The 15,683-nt window shown below is 37.7% G+C and overlaps 1 protein-coding gene across 4 annotated transcripts in view; it reads right to left on the bottom strand.

Annotated features, from left to right (window-relative positions):
- Positions 1-649: 649 nt before the first annotated feature.
- LOC142388218 (roundabout homolog 2) overlaps positions 650-15,683 on the bottom strand; it is a 73,602-nt gene continuing 58,568 nt past the window's right edge. Inside the window, exons 16-26 of one of the 4 annotated variants that reach the window (XM_075473233.1) lie at positions 14,448-14,625; positions 11,297-11,500; positions 10,377-10,419; positions 10,148-10,284; positions 9,767-10,054; positions 7,561-7,699; positions 4,795-5,120; positions 4,473-4,589; positions 3,546-3,725; positions 3,186-3,310; positions 650-1,273 (exon numbers count right to left, since the gene is read on the bottom strand). In XM_075473233.1, coding sequence (XP_075329348.1) covers positions 1,262-1,273; positions 3,186-3,310; positions 3,546-3,725; positions 4,473-4,589; positions 4,795-5,120; positions 7,561-7,699; positions 9,767-10,054; positions 10,148-10,284; positions 10,377-10,419; positions 11,297-11,500; positions 14,448-14,625 — 1,749 coding nt within the window. In that variant the 3' untranslated portion in view covers positions 650-1,261. The remainder of the gene's footprint in view (positions 1,274-3,185; positions 3,311-3,545; positions 3,726-4,472; positions 4,590-4,794; positions 5,121-7,560; positions 7,700-9,766; positions 10,055-10,147; positions 10,285-10,376; positions 10,420-11,296; positions 11,501-14,447; positions 14,626-15,683) is intronic. The other 3 variants (XM_075473235.1, XM_075473237.1, XM_075473236.1) reach the window with 3 other exon arrangements.

The following is a 15,683-nucleotide window of genomic DNA, read 5'->3' as shown; positions in this document are numbered from 1 at the left end:
AGCAAGACTAGAAAAGTGATAGATAGATAGATAGATAGATAGATAGATAGATAGATAGATAGATAGATAGATAGATAAATAGGCTGTAATCTCTAATCAGGATGATTAAAACCCCCCAAAATTGACCTTTTTCAGGACATCTTGGGCCTTCCCTCTGACCATTTTCAGACAAAATTAATTGATATCTCAGAAATTTTATGTAACTTTGAGTGGACATTAAAAGGTCTGTAGTTAAGTACCTCTGTGTACTTCTGTTTGCAAACTCAACATTTGTTGTTGTAGTTTAGAATTCTGGGCAAATAACAAAATTTGAGAATCCTATTATATAAATATATATATTTTACTATATCTATATAGATAGTAAATACTTTCAAAAGGACTGCAGATAATAATCATCAAAAAGCAGAAACATTGATACAAGAGTACAACATCCAAATTTCAGCACAAAATATAAAATTCACAGCACCCAGTGCATCATCTGCACAAATGACCAATTTTAAAGCAGGATTTACTCAATCGTGTCGACTATTTTTAATCTCGAATGTGTGCTCCAAATAAAAGCTGGCATTGCGTTCCCCAGAGTGATTCTGCTAAAAACACAACTGCGATTCTTCTGTCACATTCAGAACAATTCACCCAGGGACAAAAATATTTTTGTAACAAATGCTTTATTGTTCATTTTAAAAATCAACACACTGGAGATCTACAGGAGAACGACAGTACACAGCCAAACAAAAATGAGAGATAAAAACGCTGACACACAAACACTGCACACGCACACACACACACACGCACACCAACATTATGGGCTATTAACATATTTTCTGCCTTGGGTCTTTTTCTGTCTTTCATCAAACACTCACAATAATGGTTTTTATTGTCAGGAGTAAACAGAAGATACATTCAATAATCCGCTGTACATCAATGGAACACTTCAATTTACTTCCCTGTGCCTAAAAATACAATATTTTTTTCTCCCAGGTCCATTTTTAGCAATATATCTGATCACATCTTTAAAAAAAATTGCATTGACGATGTCTATATATAGAGAAGAAGGGTGAGGGAAATCCCAAAATATAAAATGATTAGAATAATAGAAAAAGAATACAGATAACTTGTGAAAAGGCAGATGGCAGGCCTCGACACTTTCCCTTTTGTCTTCAGTTTTTCATAAGAAGCCATGGCAACAGATTGATGGTTCACAAAGACAGTAACTGGTGGAGGAAAAAGGAGGATGTCACATCACGTAATCAGCTGCTGTCTAGATGAAGTTCTGCAAATAAAACACAACACAGAGAATAACTAAATGAGTGCAAAAATTTCCACTGACATAGAAATGCAAATAACAGAGAAGCATGGAAGTTTAGAGAACCCATACGGAATTTTTTAAAGCTGATACTTATGTATTTTTCATTTCTATTAATATTTTTTCTCTTGATAATTCAGCCACACAAAAGATTTCTCTTCGATGAGGAACATAGGAGGCTGGAAGCAAGTAATATCATATATGTCAGCATTAGACCATCTCAATGTTATCCAAAGCATTAATCGGGTCTGGCTTCTCCAAACATACCGTCAGTTTCCCAGTGGTTTTTTCATTCAAACAAGGTTTAGCTGCTGCTCACTCAAGTTTGTCATATCATTATGTATTTTTGTCCTGCAGTTTTTTAATGAGTAGTGAATGAAAACATTATTTAATAAGGCATTTTTTTTACATTTTCCTTTACTTACTAGACTGCAAGGGTACCTTTTAGAATTGTTAGGTAAAAACACATACAACATACAATGCACCTTAATATAGATTTATGTCTGGAAAACTTTTGTATTTCATAAAGAGAAAGGAAAATCCAAGTCTGGCCACTTATATGGTCTGTGGGGCATGAATTAATTTCAATAAATCTGAATGCTCATCTGGTGAAATGACATTATACAACCTAAAACTGTCAGACGCTGTTACAGCTAGCACAAGCAACAACAACAACAAAACACAAGACAAAGTCAATTAATGTGTTTGTTAAATGTTAAATTTTTATCAAACTACATAAAATCAGACAGAATAAAACTGTCCCTGAATCATAATGTTCCCCATTCATCTAAATCTGCATTAGTTCATCTTATAAGTGAGCGGCACATACCTCTAGTTTCTACATACTACATGGAGCTCTGACCTGTGGGCATGCTTTCAAAGCAACATCCTAGGATTTCCCTGTTATTATGGGGAAACTGCCATCAAGAAAAAAAAGAAGTAATGCACGGGTTCTTCATTGCCCTCAAATGTTAGGAATATATGAGACATTTTCTGGTTAGCAGAAGCAGCTCTTGAATAGAAATAGGGGACTACAGGGCAACTACTCATTCTTTGGCATGCCAGGCTAACCATTATGCATCACACAAAGAAGTTACATGGTGATGTAGCTTAGATTGTATATTAATGATGGACACTCACTGTGAAAAGTGAAGCCAATTTGTGTTACCAAACTGCATTACCACTGACTTTCAGAGCTCAACTTGAAATCAGTGACAGGCTATAAAACATATCGAGCTCCAGCAGATTCCCGCTCAAGCGGCAGCTTCTCACATGACAAACTAAGTCAGAAAATCATGATGTCATAAGATAATTAATTTCTTCTGCTCTGTGTGCTGGCCATCTGTATGAAAATGATTCCAAAGTTAAAAATATATGGGGGTTTAAATGTACTTTTTGTTTAAAAAGTGAAGCTTCAAAACAGCAGTTCACAAACCAGCAGCTGAGGGCCAGGTCATTTACTTTAATAAAGTCTGTGATATAGATCAAAAGAAGACTTAAACATGCACCAAAACAAGGCTTTTCATTGATTGATTGATTTTATTTGCATTGGCTTCACATCAGGTTCTAAATCTAGTTTGAAATCAGGCCCTGACTTATTTAAATCAATTTGTTTAAATTGGACAAAAAGCTAAATGACACTGTAGGAGCGGGAAAATGACAAAATTATAGGATTTCTTCTTTCAGCTCACTACAGTTTCACCAATCCGTCATTTGTAAAATCATTTAGCAGAATACAAACATAAAACTCTCAAGCCAACAGCAATTGACTTTCAATCATAAAACAGGTTTTATGGCTATAGTGTAGAATCACTCGTTTGATTTATTCAGTCAGTCTATTAACCCCCTAACCAGCTCCCATTTGTCTGTTCAGACATACCTCATCTCTCCTCCGGGCAGCAGTGGAAGGTCGTGGAAACACTCTTCCACCAAGGGACCCGTAGCCCGACATCTGAACCTTGGGCACGATGCTTGGCTGACCGTATGGGATTACATTCTCATCTGCTGATGATAAACGTGTAACTCAAAGTTACAGCTAGTATCAGTCCAGATTGAAAATAGACCCCCTGCGACTACTAAAAATGCCTTTGCAACTGTGGCAGTTGGTTTGTTCTCAAGTTTAAAGGGATTTGTATGTAGCTGAACAATATCAATGCACATCTATCTGAGGTCCAGATGTTGAAGCTACACGACATCTGCTGCTGGTGTAGATATTGTAAGTGAGCATAATGTTTCGTACCTTGTGATAACCATTTTGTAGGTCCTTCCCTTTGGGGGGACAAATCTCCCCCCCTCTTTGGAAGAGTGGGCAAGTCGCTCCCCTCTTTTCTTTCACTATCTGTTCGGCTGCGACTCAAAACATCCGCCAAGAGCTGCAGGGAGCCATCTGTGGAAGGAGGGGTTGGAGGAGGCGGGAGTTCTGCATGTGATTGATCAGTAATGATAAAAAAAAAGAAAAGAAACAAAGGAATTCAGCTTAAAAGGGAATAGTTTGACATTTTGGGAAATATGCTTATTCACTTTCTTGCTGATAGCTAGATCAGAAGATATCACTCTTGTGGCTGTGTATTGAACATGGAGATGCAGCTTTACACAAAGACTGGAAACAGTGGGAAACAGTTTCTGTTGCTTTGCCCTCAAGTACCAGTGACACTGAAGCTCCCTGATTACCATGTAATATCATGTTTGTTTAATCAGTACAAAAGCTGCAGAGAAAAAAACAACCACTGGGCATTCTATAGACCATTATATATGGGCATCATGACCAGTTGCCAGGCAACCAGAGGAGACTGTTACTGGTCCTGCCCAAAAAAAAGTATATAAAGAGCACAAAAAATCAAAAAGTGTCCAAGATCTATTAATGAGAAGTGACAAACTGTTACAACCAAATTTTACAAAGTCAAAAAAAAAACAAAGACAAAACAAACAAGAAAATCTGGTTTAAACAAAATGTGTCAAAATTGCACATTGGTATTCCTCAGGGGGGAATGTAGTGATCACCACAGTTAATTTAGAGGATGAACATATCAAATGTTAGGGCAATCCATTACATTTTTGTTAAGCTATTTCTGTTTAAGCCGAGATGATGAAGAGTTATATGATTAATAATGCTGCTGTTTTCTTAACTATGAAAGAAATAGGATGAATAAGGCGCCGTATATCATACCTGCTTCGCCGTGCAACTCTCTCCTGTTTTGTCCATCCTTGGGGGCTCTTTTCTTACTCCTGGATCTGTGTGTGTGGGCTGCGGGGCCCGATTCTGCAGCCACAGCAGGATATTGTACTGACAAGAAAGCACGCTGATGTCATCCTCAAGTAACTTAGAAAAAGTTGAGGAATACTAAGATTCACTCCAGATAAATACAACGTGATTCCTTGTACAAATACTTTCTGTTAAGCTAAACCATACACAAGATTCTACATGACACTATGTAGGTGTGTGCAGTCTACTCCTAAGATGTGAGGCATTAAAGTGAATTTAAACTGACCTTTGCTGAGGCTTTCCCCTCTGAAATCATCTGCCCATTGGCTAGAGATGTACAAATCACTGGCATCCCTAGCTTTAGTGTTGGGAAACAGATCCGGGTTGGACTGGAACACCTGGGAGCCCGAGTGGTGACGGGCCAGGAGGTCAAAGTGCTGCAGGTGTGGACTAGATTTCGCTGCATCTCGCTGAGGGGAAGTTATGGGTGTTGCTGTGTAGGAAAGCTCCTCTGGTTTCGAGGTCTGGCTAGAAAGTTCCTCCCTGGAAGAGTCTGTCAGGTAAGTTCTGGCTGGCAGCGGAGGACACCAGTCATCATCTTCATCCTCAGAGCTAAAGGATGGATCATGGAGTAAGAGCAGCATGAGTTTATGCCTTTGAGGGAAACAAAAAAGATGTGAAATCTACTTGTGCTTCTTTATATAAGCAGTGTAACGGTGAGAACACGTGGAACATAAAGTGGAACTATTCATTTCACATTTCATCATATCAGTGGTATAGATAAACTGCTGTCGGTATCAATAATTTTGCTTGATATTGAGGATGTCCGAAAATTTGAGCTCAGAAAGTGACCACTGAATATTGCAAAAGTTTGTCATAAAATCAACCAAAATCTGTAAGAGAAAAACGTTTGCAACAAATAGTGTTGCAAACACAGTGTTATGTTTAGCAAGCAACTGTTTCTAAACCACATCAGGATAACAAAAAAAAACAGTGCACAACCCTAAAATAACTAATGCTACACAGTAAGGCGTATTCCTCAGCTTTGGTCCTCAGGGGCCCCGCATGTATAAAATATTTCTATGCTCCAACACACCTGGTTCAAATGAAATGGCTCTCCTCAACAGTATGACCTCAAGCTCTTCACAATCCTGTTAATGACCAGGTAATTATTAAGGGAAAACTGCAGTAAAGGTGCAAATAAAAGCCATGCATTTAGAATTATACTTAGGTTAAAGTTTACAAGTATAATCAGGATTCAGGATATCATTTTTACTTAGATTTAAGGGTAAAAGCTCTAAATGCTTAACACTGTCTCCAGTGAGGGTTGTATTATGATATAAGATACAATTATATTAGAATTTTACTCTAATTGGGTGAGTTAGTACTGGTTTTGACCTTTTTTTGTATATTGCTACAACCAATGAGAAACAACTAATTATTTACTCAATTAATTGATTGTTCGGTTTGTAAATATGCTGAAAAGAGGCTGCAATGCTGTCCCAAATCCCCCAAAGTGACACCCTAACAGTGTTTGCTTTGTCCAACCAACTATCCAAACCTCAAAATGACCAAAGATACATTACAGCGATTAAAATAATGAAATAGAACAGCAGCAAATTTTCACATCTGTGAAGCTGGAACTATCAAATGGTTTGGCTTGAAAAAGGGAGATTAGCAAAGCAGTTTCTGATTAATTAGCTAATTGTTTCAGCTGTAATTTCATGAAATTATATGAAGTTTGATTGTAACAAAACACCATGTTCAACAAACTATTCATATATTCTATGTGCAAACAGGGTTAGTAAAATTATCCTGATCCTCCTAACGATCCTGTCTAAATGTTGCAACACAGCAGGTCAACAGTGGCATCAATGAACCTAATTTTCTGCACATCAAAAAATGAATATTATCTCAGTGCAAAGAACAAAGTAAGATGGCTCTTCACCTTTGTCTCATGTCCAAAATATAAAGAAAGACTACAAATCTGGGATGGCGATAATGTTACGTCATAGTAAAAGTTTCAAACAACTAAGTCAAATTGTAAAAAAGAAAAAGGCTGAAATGTGAGTTTTTCATATGTAAAACACTTCAAAAAACATCTAATGTATTCAGCAGATCCCTGCTGCTCTCAAAGGACACGTAGGTCTAGTTTGCAGTGGCCCTTGCAAAACTGAGAGGGCCATATCTAATTTGAATAGTGACGTCAGCCCGAGCCACAGAGGAGAAACTGTGTTTGACCTTATTCTACAAGCATAAGCATACATGCAAGTGAATGGTATGAATATGGCTCGACCTTCAGAGCGCATGGTGGTAGATTTCTTTCTTGTTATGTTACCAAGTTTCTGCATTTAGGGACCTCCGAAGAAAACTGATTTCTTCAACACAATTTGAACTGATTTAAACAAATTTCTGCAACAACAACCATTTAATGACAGAAAAACAAGATGACGACACGCCCTTATAAATGTCAATAAAGACATCAAATATATAAAGAAAAAATTTGATATTTATAGGGTGACAAATATTGATGTATAATCAAAACTTTAACATATTTCCAAGTGACTATGAAAAAGGAACCAGTAAAGGGTTACAGAGGATGAGATCCACCTCCCTGATTTCTCTTGTCATTTCAGTGCCATCAGGGCTAATTTAATAACGGACGTGTCATTGAAAATAGAACGTACTAATCCAGCCTGTCAGATGGATGCTAATGTCATTACAAAAGACACGGCACAGTCAGAACAGCCCTCTGATCCCACCCCGTTATGTCCGCAATCTAATGTGTCCGAGCTGGTTAGAGCAGACGCTCCTCTCTGCAGCCCCAAAGCACAATCGCCCCACTGCCTACAGACACAACTGTTAATTTGCAAACTCCTCAGACCCCGGATTTCACTCAAGTTTTGCCTGACAGCCTCTACAATGTTACAGACCAGCTTTGATATGTTTCCTTAACTGCCTCTATCAGGGAAGTCAGAGGCCGAAGCACAAAAATAAATTTGTTGCTTGAGGAGTAAAAGAACCTTGAACAACATTTCAAAATGTGTCTCACCTGTGCTGTGCCTCTTCTTTGTCAAATGGCGCATGACTTCTGTCTTTGTTGGCGGGAAGAGGCAGCGATAAAACATCTACCCAGGTGAGAGGAGCTGATTTGGACGAGGACTCCGTAGCCCTCTGATGAACTTGTTTGTCTAAAAACACAATAGAAAATATCACAGTTTTTGGGGATTTTGGCATATCTGGTTAGTCTTCTTTTGTTTCTTGTACCACCTGTACTGCATCCTTGCACACCTGATTCCACTTAATCAGCCCTTCAGTATTTATACCCCAGCTTGTCTTTGTGCCTTATGCCTTAGATTTGTAGCACTCTATTTTTCTTTAGTCCATTCTGTTACGGTGTTATTTGGGACCTTCACTGTGATCTGGATTGTACCTCTGACTTCGCTGCTTTCGTTGTCTCTCTGGTTTTGTAAGCTCACTTACAAAACCACTTTTACTTCTAAAAGTAATTTTAAACTATTCTTTAGTGTTGTGCTTTCAGTCTTTTGAAAGCAGTTGCATGATTTGTGATCACCGTGTTTTACCATTGTATTACAACTCATCTTCACCCTGACCCTGAAGCAGAAGCTGCAAACTGTTCTCCAGTATACACGAGGATTATGCTTAACAAAACGCTGTCTTTTGAAACCCATCTTTCTCTGTGCTTTGCCTACAGTCACCTGAAGGACGTTCTGGCTTGTTCACAATTTATTTTTATTTTTTTCAATTGCAAAAGCACCTTGAGTTTCTGGAGATGCACTTCACATCTGACTGCCCCACTAAGTTCAGCATTATTTTATCTTCTTAGCTGTGGTATGTTTTTACTCAAAGTTTTGGACGAGGCAATAAAGTCCGCTAGATAGCACATAAAAAGGTATAAGACTTATATATTGCATTTGTATTTATAGTTTGAATTTGATTAAACATGCACATGTGGGTTAGGAAAATACATAACTCCCTTATACTGAAAGTGGCTGATGAAAAATCTGTGTTGACATGAATTAAACACAATGCTCTTCGAAATCACAGCACAATGAGGAGGAAACTGGAGGTTTCCAAGGCAACATTTATTTCTGAAAGCTAACTTTATGAAGCCAACTGCTACCCTTTTAGAGTAGCCATTAAACAATGAATGTTATAACACACACAAACTGTCACATTTCTGCCCCATTTCATAAAATGACACTAGGTCAGTCAGAAAGAGACTCTGCTTCTTAGTATTTCAACTGGGATGTTAAGATCTTTATAAATCATTGCTAAACATGAGAGGACAGGAATAGTGGTTTCTGATTTAGTGCAGCAAATAGGAAATAGGAAATAAACTGATTACTGTATGAATATAAAAAGCAGCATTTTACAGGACAGAAAGGGTAAGTGTACTGCTGCCACAGATAAAACAGATCTGGTGAATGGAGAACAGTTTTTTTCTTTCTTAGGAAAGTCCCTAATTGAGTGAAATGATGCCAAAGTATCTCAGTGCCAGCCATCAAACAGCTGGTTGAATATTTCAAATGCCAAGGAAAGGAGCTTTGATTCTTCCTTTATTAGTTAATTTAACACAGGAAACACTGGACCATTCTATATGAAAGCGTATAATGAGGTTCCACAATTTCTTGTGGCTGCAACAGTTGCACTTATTTTCACACAGTCAAACTAATTAGACACTTGTGGATAAATATGTGTAGGGTGTACGTGAGCAATGACTGTCAGAGTGATACCCAATATTTTCCATTTTTGAGACATTTTCCCCTTTTTCGTTATTTTTTCAAACTACCATTTTTTTTCCACTGGCTTGGGCTCGTGTATATAGCCCACATGAGGCAACACGACAGGAACGTGCCATCTTTTGATCAGCACTAGTTTCAGCATAGCAATCCCACATCAGATCAAGTGGGATCAGATTTTCTTTTAACAATATCCTTGTGAAGTCCTTAAGAATTGTCATTCGCATCTGATTCACTCTATTTATTAGACAGCTCCCAGTTTTTCGAAGTGCGGGCCACAGCATGAGCCCTGATTTTCGGCTCAGAGTTGTCTAGATTATGGAAAAACTGTTACACCAAATTAGCTATTTACTATTGGTTGCACTCACTGGATTGTTTTGATATAAAGAAAATCTTAAAAAGTAGAGGATCAGCACTTAAGTTAGGATGCATTTATGAGGTCGTACTCACAAGATAAGTACACATACTTTAAGTTGCAAGACAAAGGAGACTCACCGTTGCTTTTCTTTGCATACTGGAGTTTGGCATATTCAGACCCTGACTGACCAGACTGGATGGTCCACCGGTCCAGGTCTTGTTCCAGACCCACCAGCCCACTGTTTGGCAGTACTGGGTTGCTGCTGTAAGGGTCTGGACCCTGGTTGAAGGACATGCTGGAGTAGGTGTCGTAGTACGCCAGCAGGTCATCCTCAGCAGTTGTGTTAATGGTGCTGTAGATGGGACTCTCATTGGACGCTGTGCTACGTTTCTCTGTCTGGTTCGGGTAGTTGATGATCCCTACAGCTGGACAGCAAATGACTGTGTTATTCTATTAACAAACATCTAATCCTTAACATGTGCCGTTTCACTGAACATTAAACATCCAAGAGCTCTTACAGTTATAATATCTGTCTGAGTCCATTTTTCCGGAGCAGCAGTTGACCGAGTCTTTGCTGTTGTGGGTTAGGTTTGGAGTGGGCCAAGAGTCTGCCAGCCAAGGGTAGTTGCCCATATTTGATCCCAACAACCCAGGCCTGGGAAGAGAGATGAGAGTATACAAATGCTTTTTCTGTAAAACACAGAGAGGCACCTAACCATCTGAATCAAACCACAATGGAAACTTTACCCTCCATTGATGATTCCTGATCCTTCACTGTGAGCAAAGCCAACTGCAAGAAGAAAAAGAGCATATATATAAATCTTGTTTGGCACCAGAGAAGAGAAAGCTTTTGCCTCAAGACATTTTCATTTTTACAGTTTTAGTACAGGATAAAGACATTTTATACAGAAACATTATATTCCACAATATGATCCAATAAACAGTTTATCCCAAGCGAGGTTAGCAAAAGCAGATTTGAATTGATTTCTATGAAAATACACTGTTGACCTACATACACTAAGAGGAATATGACATATCTTTAAACGATACATTATGCTTGCAATACATAAAAATGCAGATGTTATTCTTCTGCTGTCTAAACTGACGTGATCACAGTGGATTGCAAACTGAAAACATGATATACTACAACAAGCACTGGGAAATAATTGTGACTGCACGCGTTTTGCTGAAAGCCTTGGGCACTAAACAATGATACGTTCGTGTGCTTATGTACTGTACCAAAGGCCATATTGTTGGGATTACATTCTACATTGCATTCAGTTTGTCTCTGTTGTTTTTTTACATTTATGCCTTGCAAAAAACCCAGCAGGGATAAATACATTTTAATTAACCGACTATGTGTTGAAAGCGCAAGAGTCGCTCTGCAAAACACAATCTGAAATTGAAAACATTCATCACTGCTGAAGATATTCCCAGAGGTCTATAAAGAGCTTTGTCACTGTCTCTAGTTAAAAACAAAATCTGATGGTCTGCTCTACAAGCTGAAGGTTTTTTTTCCCTGTATCTTCTTCTTCGTGCAAGATATGACAACTTTAAGTGTATCAAAGTCGTGAGGCACAACAAGTGTAACTTTTCTGCTCATCTGCATAACAACTTGACATAAACCCTGATCAGACAGATAAGTCATGGTCCGTTTTCTTGCTCACCTGCTGGTGTGTATGCGAAGGATGTGGTGTAGTGTCCCAGCTGCTTCCTCCTGCGGTGCCGACAGTAGAGCCATCCACTGAAGCCCATCAGCACCAACCAAGCAGCCACGCCCAGTCCTGCGATGAAGGCTGGCTGGCAGAGCACGCTTGTGATCTGCTCCGCTACGCTGAGGTTACTGCCTCTCTTCACCTCCAGCGGTTGAGCTGAAAGAAAAGTTAATACAACCATGTGATACAAAGATAAAAAAAACAAGTGGTCGTGTTTGGTCACAATTTTTTTTGTGTAGTGATCACCATGAATAGTTCAGCCTTTTTGGGGAAGTTGCATGTCAAACGCTGAACTGTTTCTCACCTTCCCCCCTTATTCATCTATAATTTTTTAGCTCAGAACATATCAATTCATGGATCTGTAGAGGTATCAGTGCAGTACTTTTTCGATAGGGCCTTTCTCCCTCTGTTTCAGTCCATTAGTCCATTAGTTAATGTGCTCATGATCATTTTTTAAAACACACTCAATCAAAAGCCAAATCACCAAACAACCACGAAAAAGAAAGAAGCAGTGGGCAGAATTCTGTCCGAAAAAGACACACAAATAAATGTAGAACATTGCTTATTTTTTTCAACTTGAATTCATTTCTGTGCACAATTTATGCAAGTCACTCAGAATTTACATCATTCATTACTTCAGCCCACTCTACGGTGAAATGTAAAATGGTAATGAAACAGAAAACTTTGTATTTGTGCTGATAAAGATGAAAACTTCATTTCTAGGATGGCTTTCTAAAAAACAACCTTATTTCAATAGGATGTCTGGTTCGTGTGTCAAGCACGTCTAGCGTCTTTAGCAGAGGAAGCAGGTCTTGCCAGCCGGTAATCCAGAAAAAGGCTATTTTAATGCAATACGTATATTGAACCCCAACCATATTATCTGCGTGTGTTATTCCAGTTTTGAGAAGCTTAGTTTTTCATGATTTTGGTCAGACTAACATGCTTATGTGCATTGTAAAAGCATTGTTTTGGTAGGGCTGGCATGATACTTATTTTTTTTTCCTGTGTCAACACGCTTATTTATTAACAAAGCAGGCATGCTCGGTATGAAGCCACCTCTAAGAAAACCAACTCCTTTTATTGGAATAACTGGCTGATCATTACAGAGAAATCTCAGTTTTCCTACATTAATAACATCTGCTGTGGTGCTATTAGTGCAACCAGGTATTTATAAACTAAAAACCAACAAAGCAACAGATAATTCAACTGATAATAAATGTAAATGTTAGGGCTGGGACTTTAGCACGTTAATTTCGATTAATTAACTACACGCATATTAGCGCGTTAAAAAAAATAACGCATTTTAATTGCACACTATAATTTTTTATTATTTTTTTTTTTTAAATACAGACGGATGGAAGCGTCGACAAGAGCGTGGTTGTGTGCAGATTATGCAACAAGGAATTCGCGTATCACCGCAGCGTATCAAGCCTCAAATATCACCTCAACGCTAAACATGTAGCAGCTAGCGTGGAAGCTAACGGGGGCCCAACGCAGCTTAACATCCAAGATTCTATATACTGTGTTTTCATGCATGCTACATTCAGATTTCAAATAGGGATATGTTCTGTGTTTGTTGAAATATTGTTGAAAATGTTAATTTTCTAAAGGATAAAGTATATGCAATTAAAATGCGATTAATTTCGATCAATTAATTTCAAAGCCTGTAGTTAACTCGATTAAAAATTTTAATCGAGTCACAGCCCTAGTAAATGTATTTTATTCATAAAGCCCTTTACAGACAATCCTTACGATGTACCAAAGTGCTTTACAGCAGGTAATAAATAAAGAGAAGAATATGTAAAAACAAATAAAAACAATAAAAGAACAGTGAAAGCAATAAAATACAACAAAATAAAATAAAATAAAATAAGATAAAAGTGTCATCATACTAATAAAAACACAGCTTGTTGTACTTTTTATTCTTCATACTTTTTTTGTCAGATTTAATAAGCAACATTTGACTGGTTATGTTTGTCTAGATTCATCGAGGTGATTGTGATCCTTATAGTGCTTAAACAGAAGCTAAATCTTGGCTTTTTATTCAAGCTCTAAAAATCCCATCCTGAAATTTCATGAAAACAGTAGAAGTGAATGGAATTCATTTATTTATTTAGTCCAGTTTGAAAAAAAATATACGCTTAGAAATTCATCTCCATCCACAGAACAAAATGTGTCCAAGTTTCAGTCGAACTTTTTCTATCGTCTGTAATTTTTATCCAGTCTCTGACCCTTCACCTCACTGAATAAGAGCTTCTGTGCTTCACTTACTGAAAGTGTGAAATTCTGGATTTGTAAATAGTTGTTAGAAGCTCTGTGTCACTATGGAAGAAATGGCAAAGAGATTGTGGATTAAAGGCCTAATATGGAAATATCTCTCCCCACATCCATAAGTTCTAATTGCTGGGCTGACTTCAATGAACAGAACTCCTTCATGAATCAATCTGTGTCCCATCCTTTCTCAGTCAGCTCGCAGGTTAGTTTAGTGTACAGACGATCATAAATCAAGAAATCCTCTCTTCCTCTGAGGAGCATTAATCCATTTGTTCACACATGCTAATCACAAAACCGTTGAAGAAGGAACAAAGACAGATAAGCTTGCAGGTGTGTAATGAGGTTTGGCATTGTTTCGGGGACAAAGCTCAGTACATTCTCCGTTATCGCCGTTATTCAACTGTTTTACCACTGCAGCGAAGAGTGTGAGACACGGACCTGTGAATGTATTCATGTATTAAATTCCAGGTCTTTTATCTCAAAAAGATAGGAGTTCCTTATCCATACATAAGGCCTATTTATTGCGAGAAATGCTTTTAGCAAAGCAAATTCACTTTATCACAGTATTTTCCACATCACAGGAAATTTAGTAGAAAAGTGGAGACAACAAAGGATTCAACACAGGTAAATAAATGTTACTGTGAATATCTCACAAGCTCCTTTCATATTTTCAAGCTTGGAAAATGCGTGTTGATCACGCATCACCCTGTTTTGAACCAATTCACCCCACTCCACATATAGATTTCACCTGCTGTAAAGTAATCCTGCTGTGGGTGCTTTTTGCCATATTTCTCAATGTGTGGTAGCTGTAACAGTTTGAGTGACTCACTGAGAAGCAGGCTGACAGGCTGGCTTTGAGCGCCTACACCCAGGCTGGTGACAGCAGCCACCGCCACAGTGTAACGGACGTCAGTCAGAAGGTCTGTCAGCAGGATGGAAAGAACCGCTCCATCCACGGTTCGGTTTATCTGGCTCTCCTGCTCCAAGTCACTGGCCACACACCAGACCTGAGAAAAACCAAACAGTTAAGAGTCAGGGTTGAAGCTGATTAATTACAATGAAAACCTGTTGTTTTCTGGGACTAAAACTTTATCTGTGCTTAAGTGTAGAGCAGAAAATGGTGGTAGACATACAGGAGACATTTAATAACCATTCAAAGACTGATTTAAAGTTCTGATGTTATTGATTTGAAGAAACGCAAAGATATGTAGGTTCTTTCGGTTCTTGAAATACTTGAAATCAAATTGAACCAATACAAGATTTAGCTTTTTTTTTTTACTGTTATCTATGAATGTTAAAGGCAGGTAAAAAAAAATCCACAACAACAGTTTTAGGCCACATTCTCATATATGTGGTTTTTAAGGCCACAAAACCCAACTCATCTTTATTATAATAGCACTTTTTAAGCTCAGGTGAAACCCAAATTGCCTCACTGAACAGAAAGCAAAACTCACAGGGAAACAAGAGTGAAATTGAAATAAATATAATAAAGAAATACAAGTACCTGATAGCAATGTAGTAGCAATAGAAACAGCCACATCTACCGCAATTTTCTGTTTACATTGATTCAGTTCAGTTTTATTCATATAGTGCAAAGTCGCACCTATTGTCAATTAAAATTTCTGCATATTTGTATTGTGCAATAATTGCAGCTGAGGGAAAATATCAAGGATTTTTGAGGCTGAAATAAGGACTAGGACTAAGATTTCATCTTAATTTAGATGTATCTGAGATATTCTAATTACTGTCACCCACAGTATGGATGACTGAAACAGCCAAATGCCAAGAAATGCCACAAAAATGGCATGAATTGTTATTTTAGGCAAAAAATATGAATAAAATCATATTATATTTCTGCTATATTTCTACATGAAGAAAATACATTTAAATTTCTTCATTTTATTCGAGCTAATAAAATAATATATCCCTGTTTTTAATCTCCTTTGCATTTTCCATCGGATTATTTATTTTTAAATATTTTTTTCATTTAATTCTAATTTCTAAAATAAATTTCATCCCCATCTTTTCATATATTGAGATTGTGTGTTTATTTCCATATCTTCAT

Source organism: Odontesthes bonariensis, chromosome 9, assembly GCF_027942865.1.
Source record: "Odontesthes bonariensis isolate fOdoBon6 chromosome 9, fOdoBon6.hap1, whole genome shotgun sequence".
Taxonomy (NCBI): Eukaryota; Metazoa; Chordata; class Actinopteri; order Atheriniformes; family Atherinopsidae; genus Odontesthes; species Odontesthes bonariensis.
Note: the sequence above shows the minus strand (reverse complement) of the source record. Positions and strands in the feature narration are given on the sequence as shown.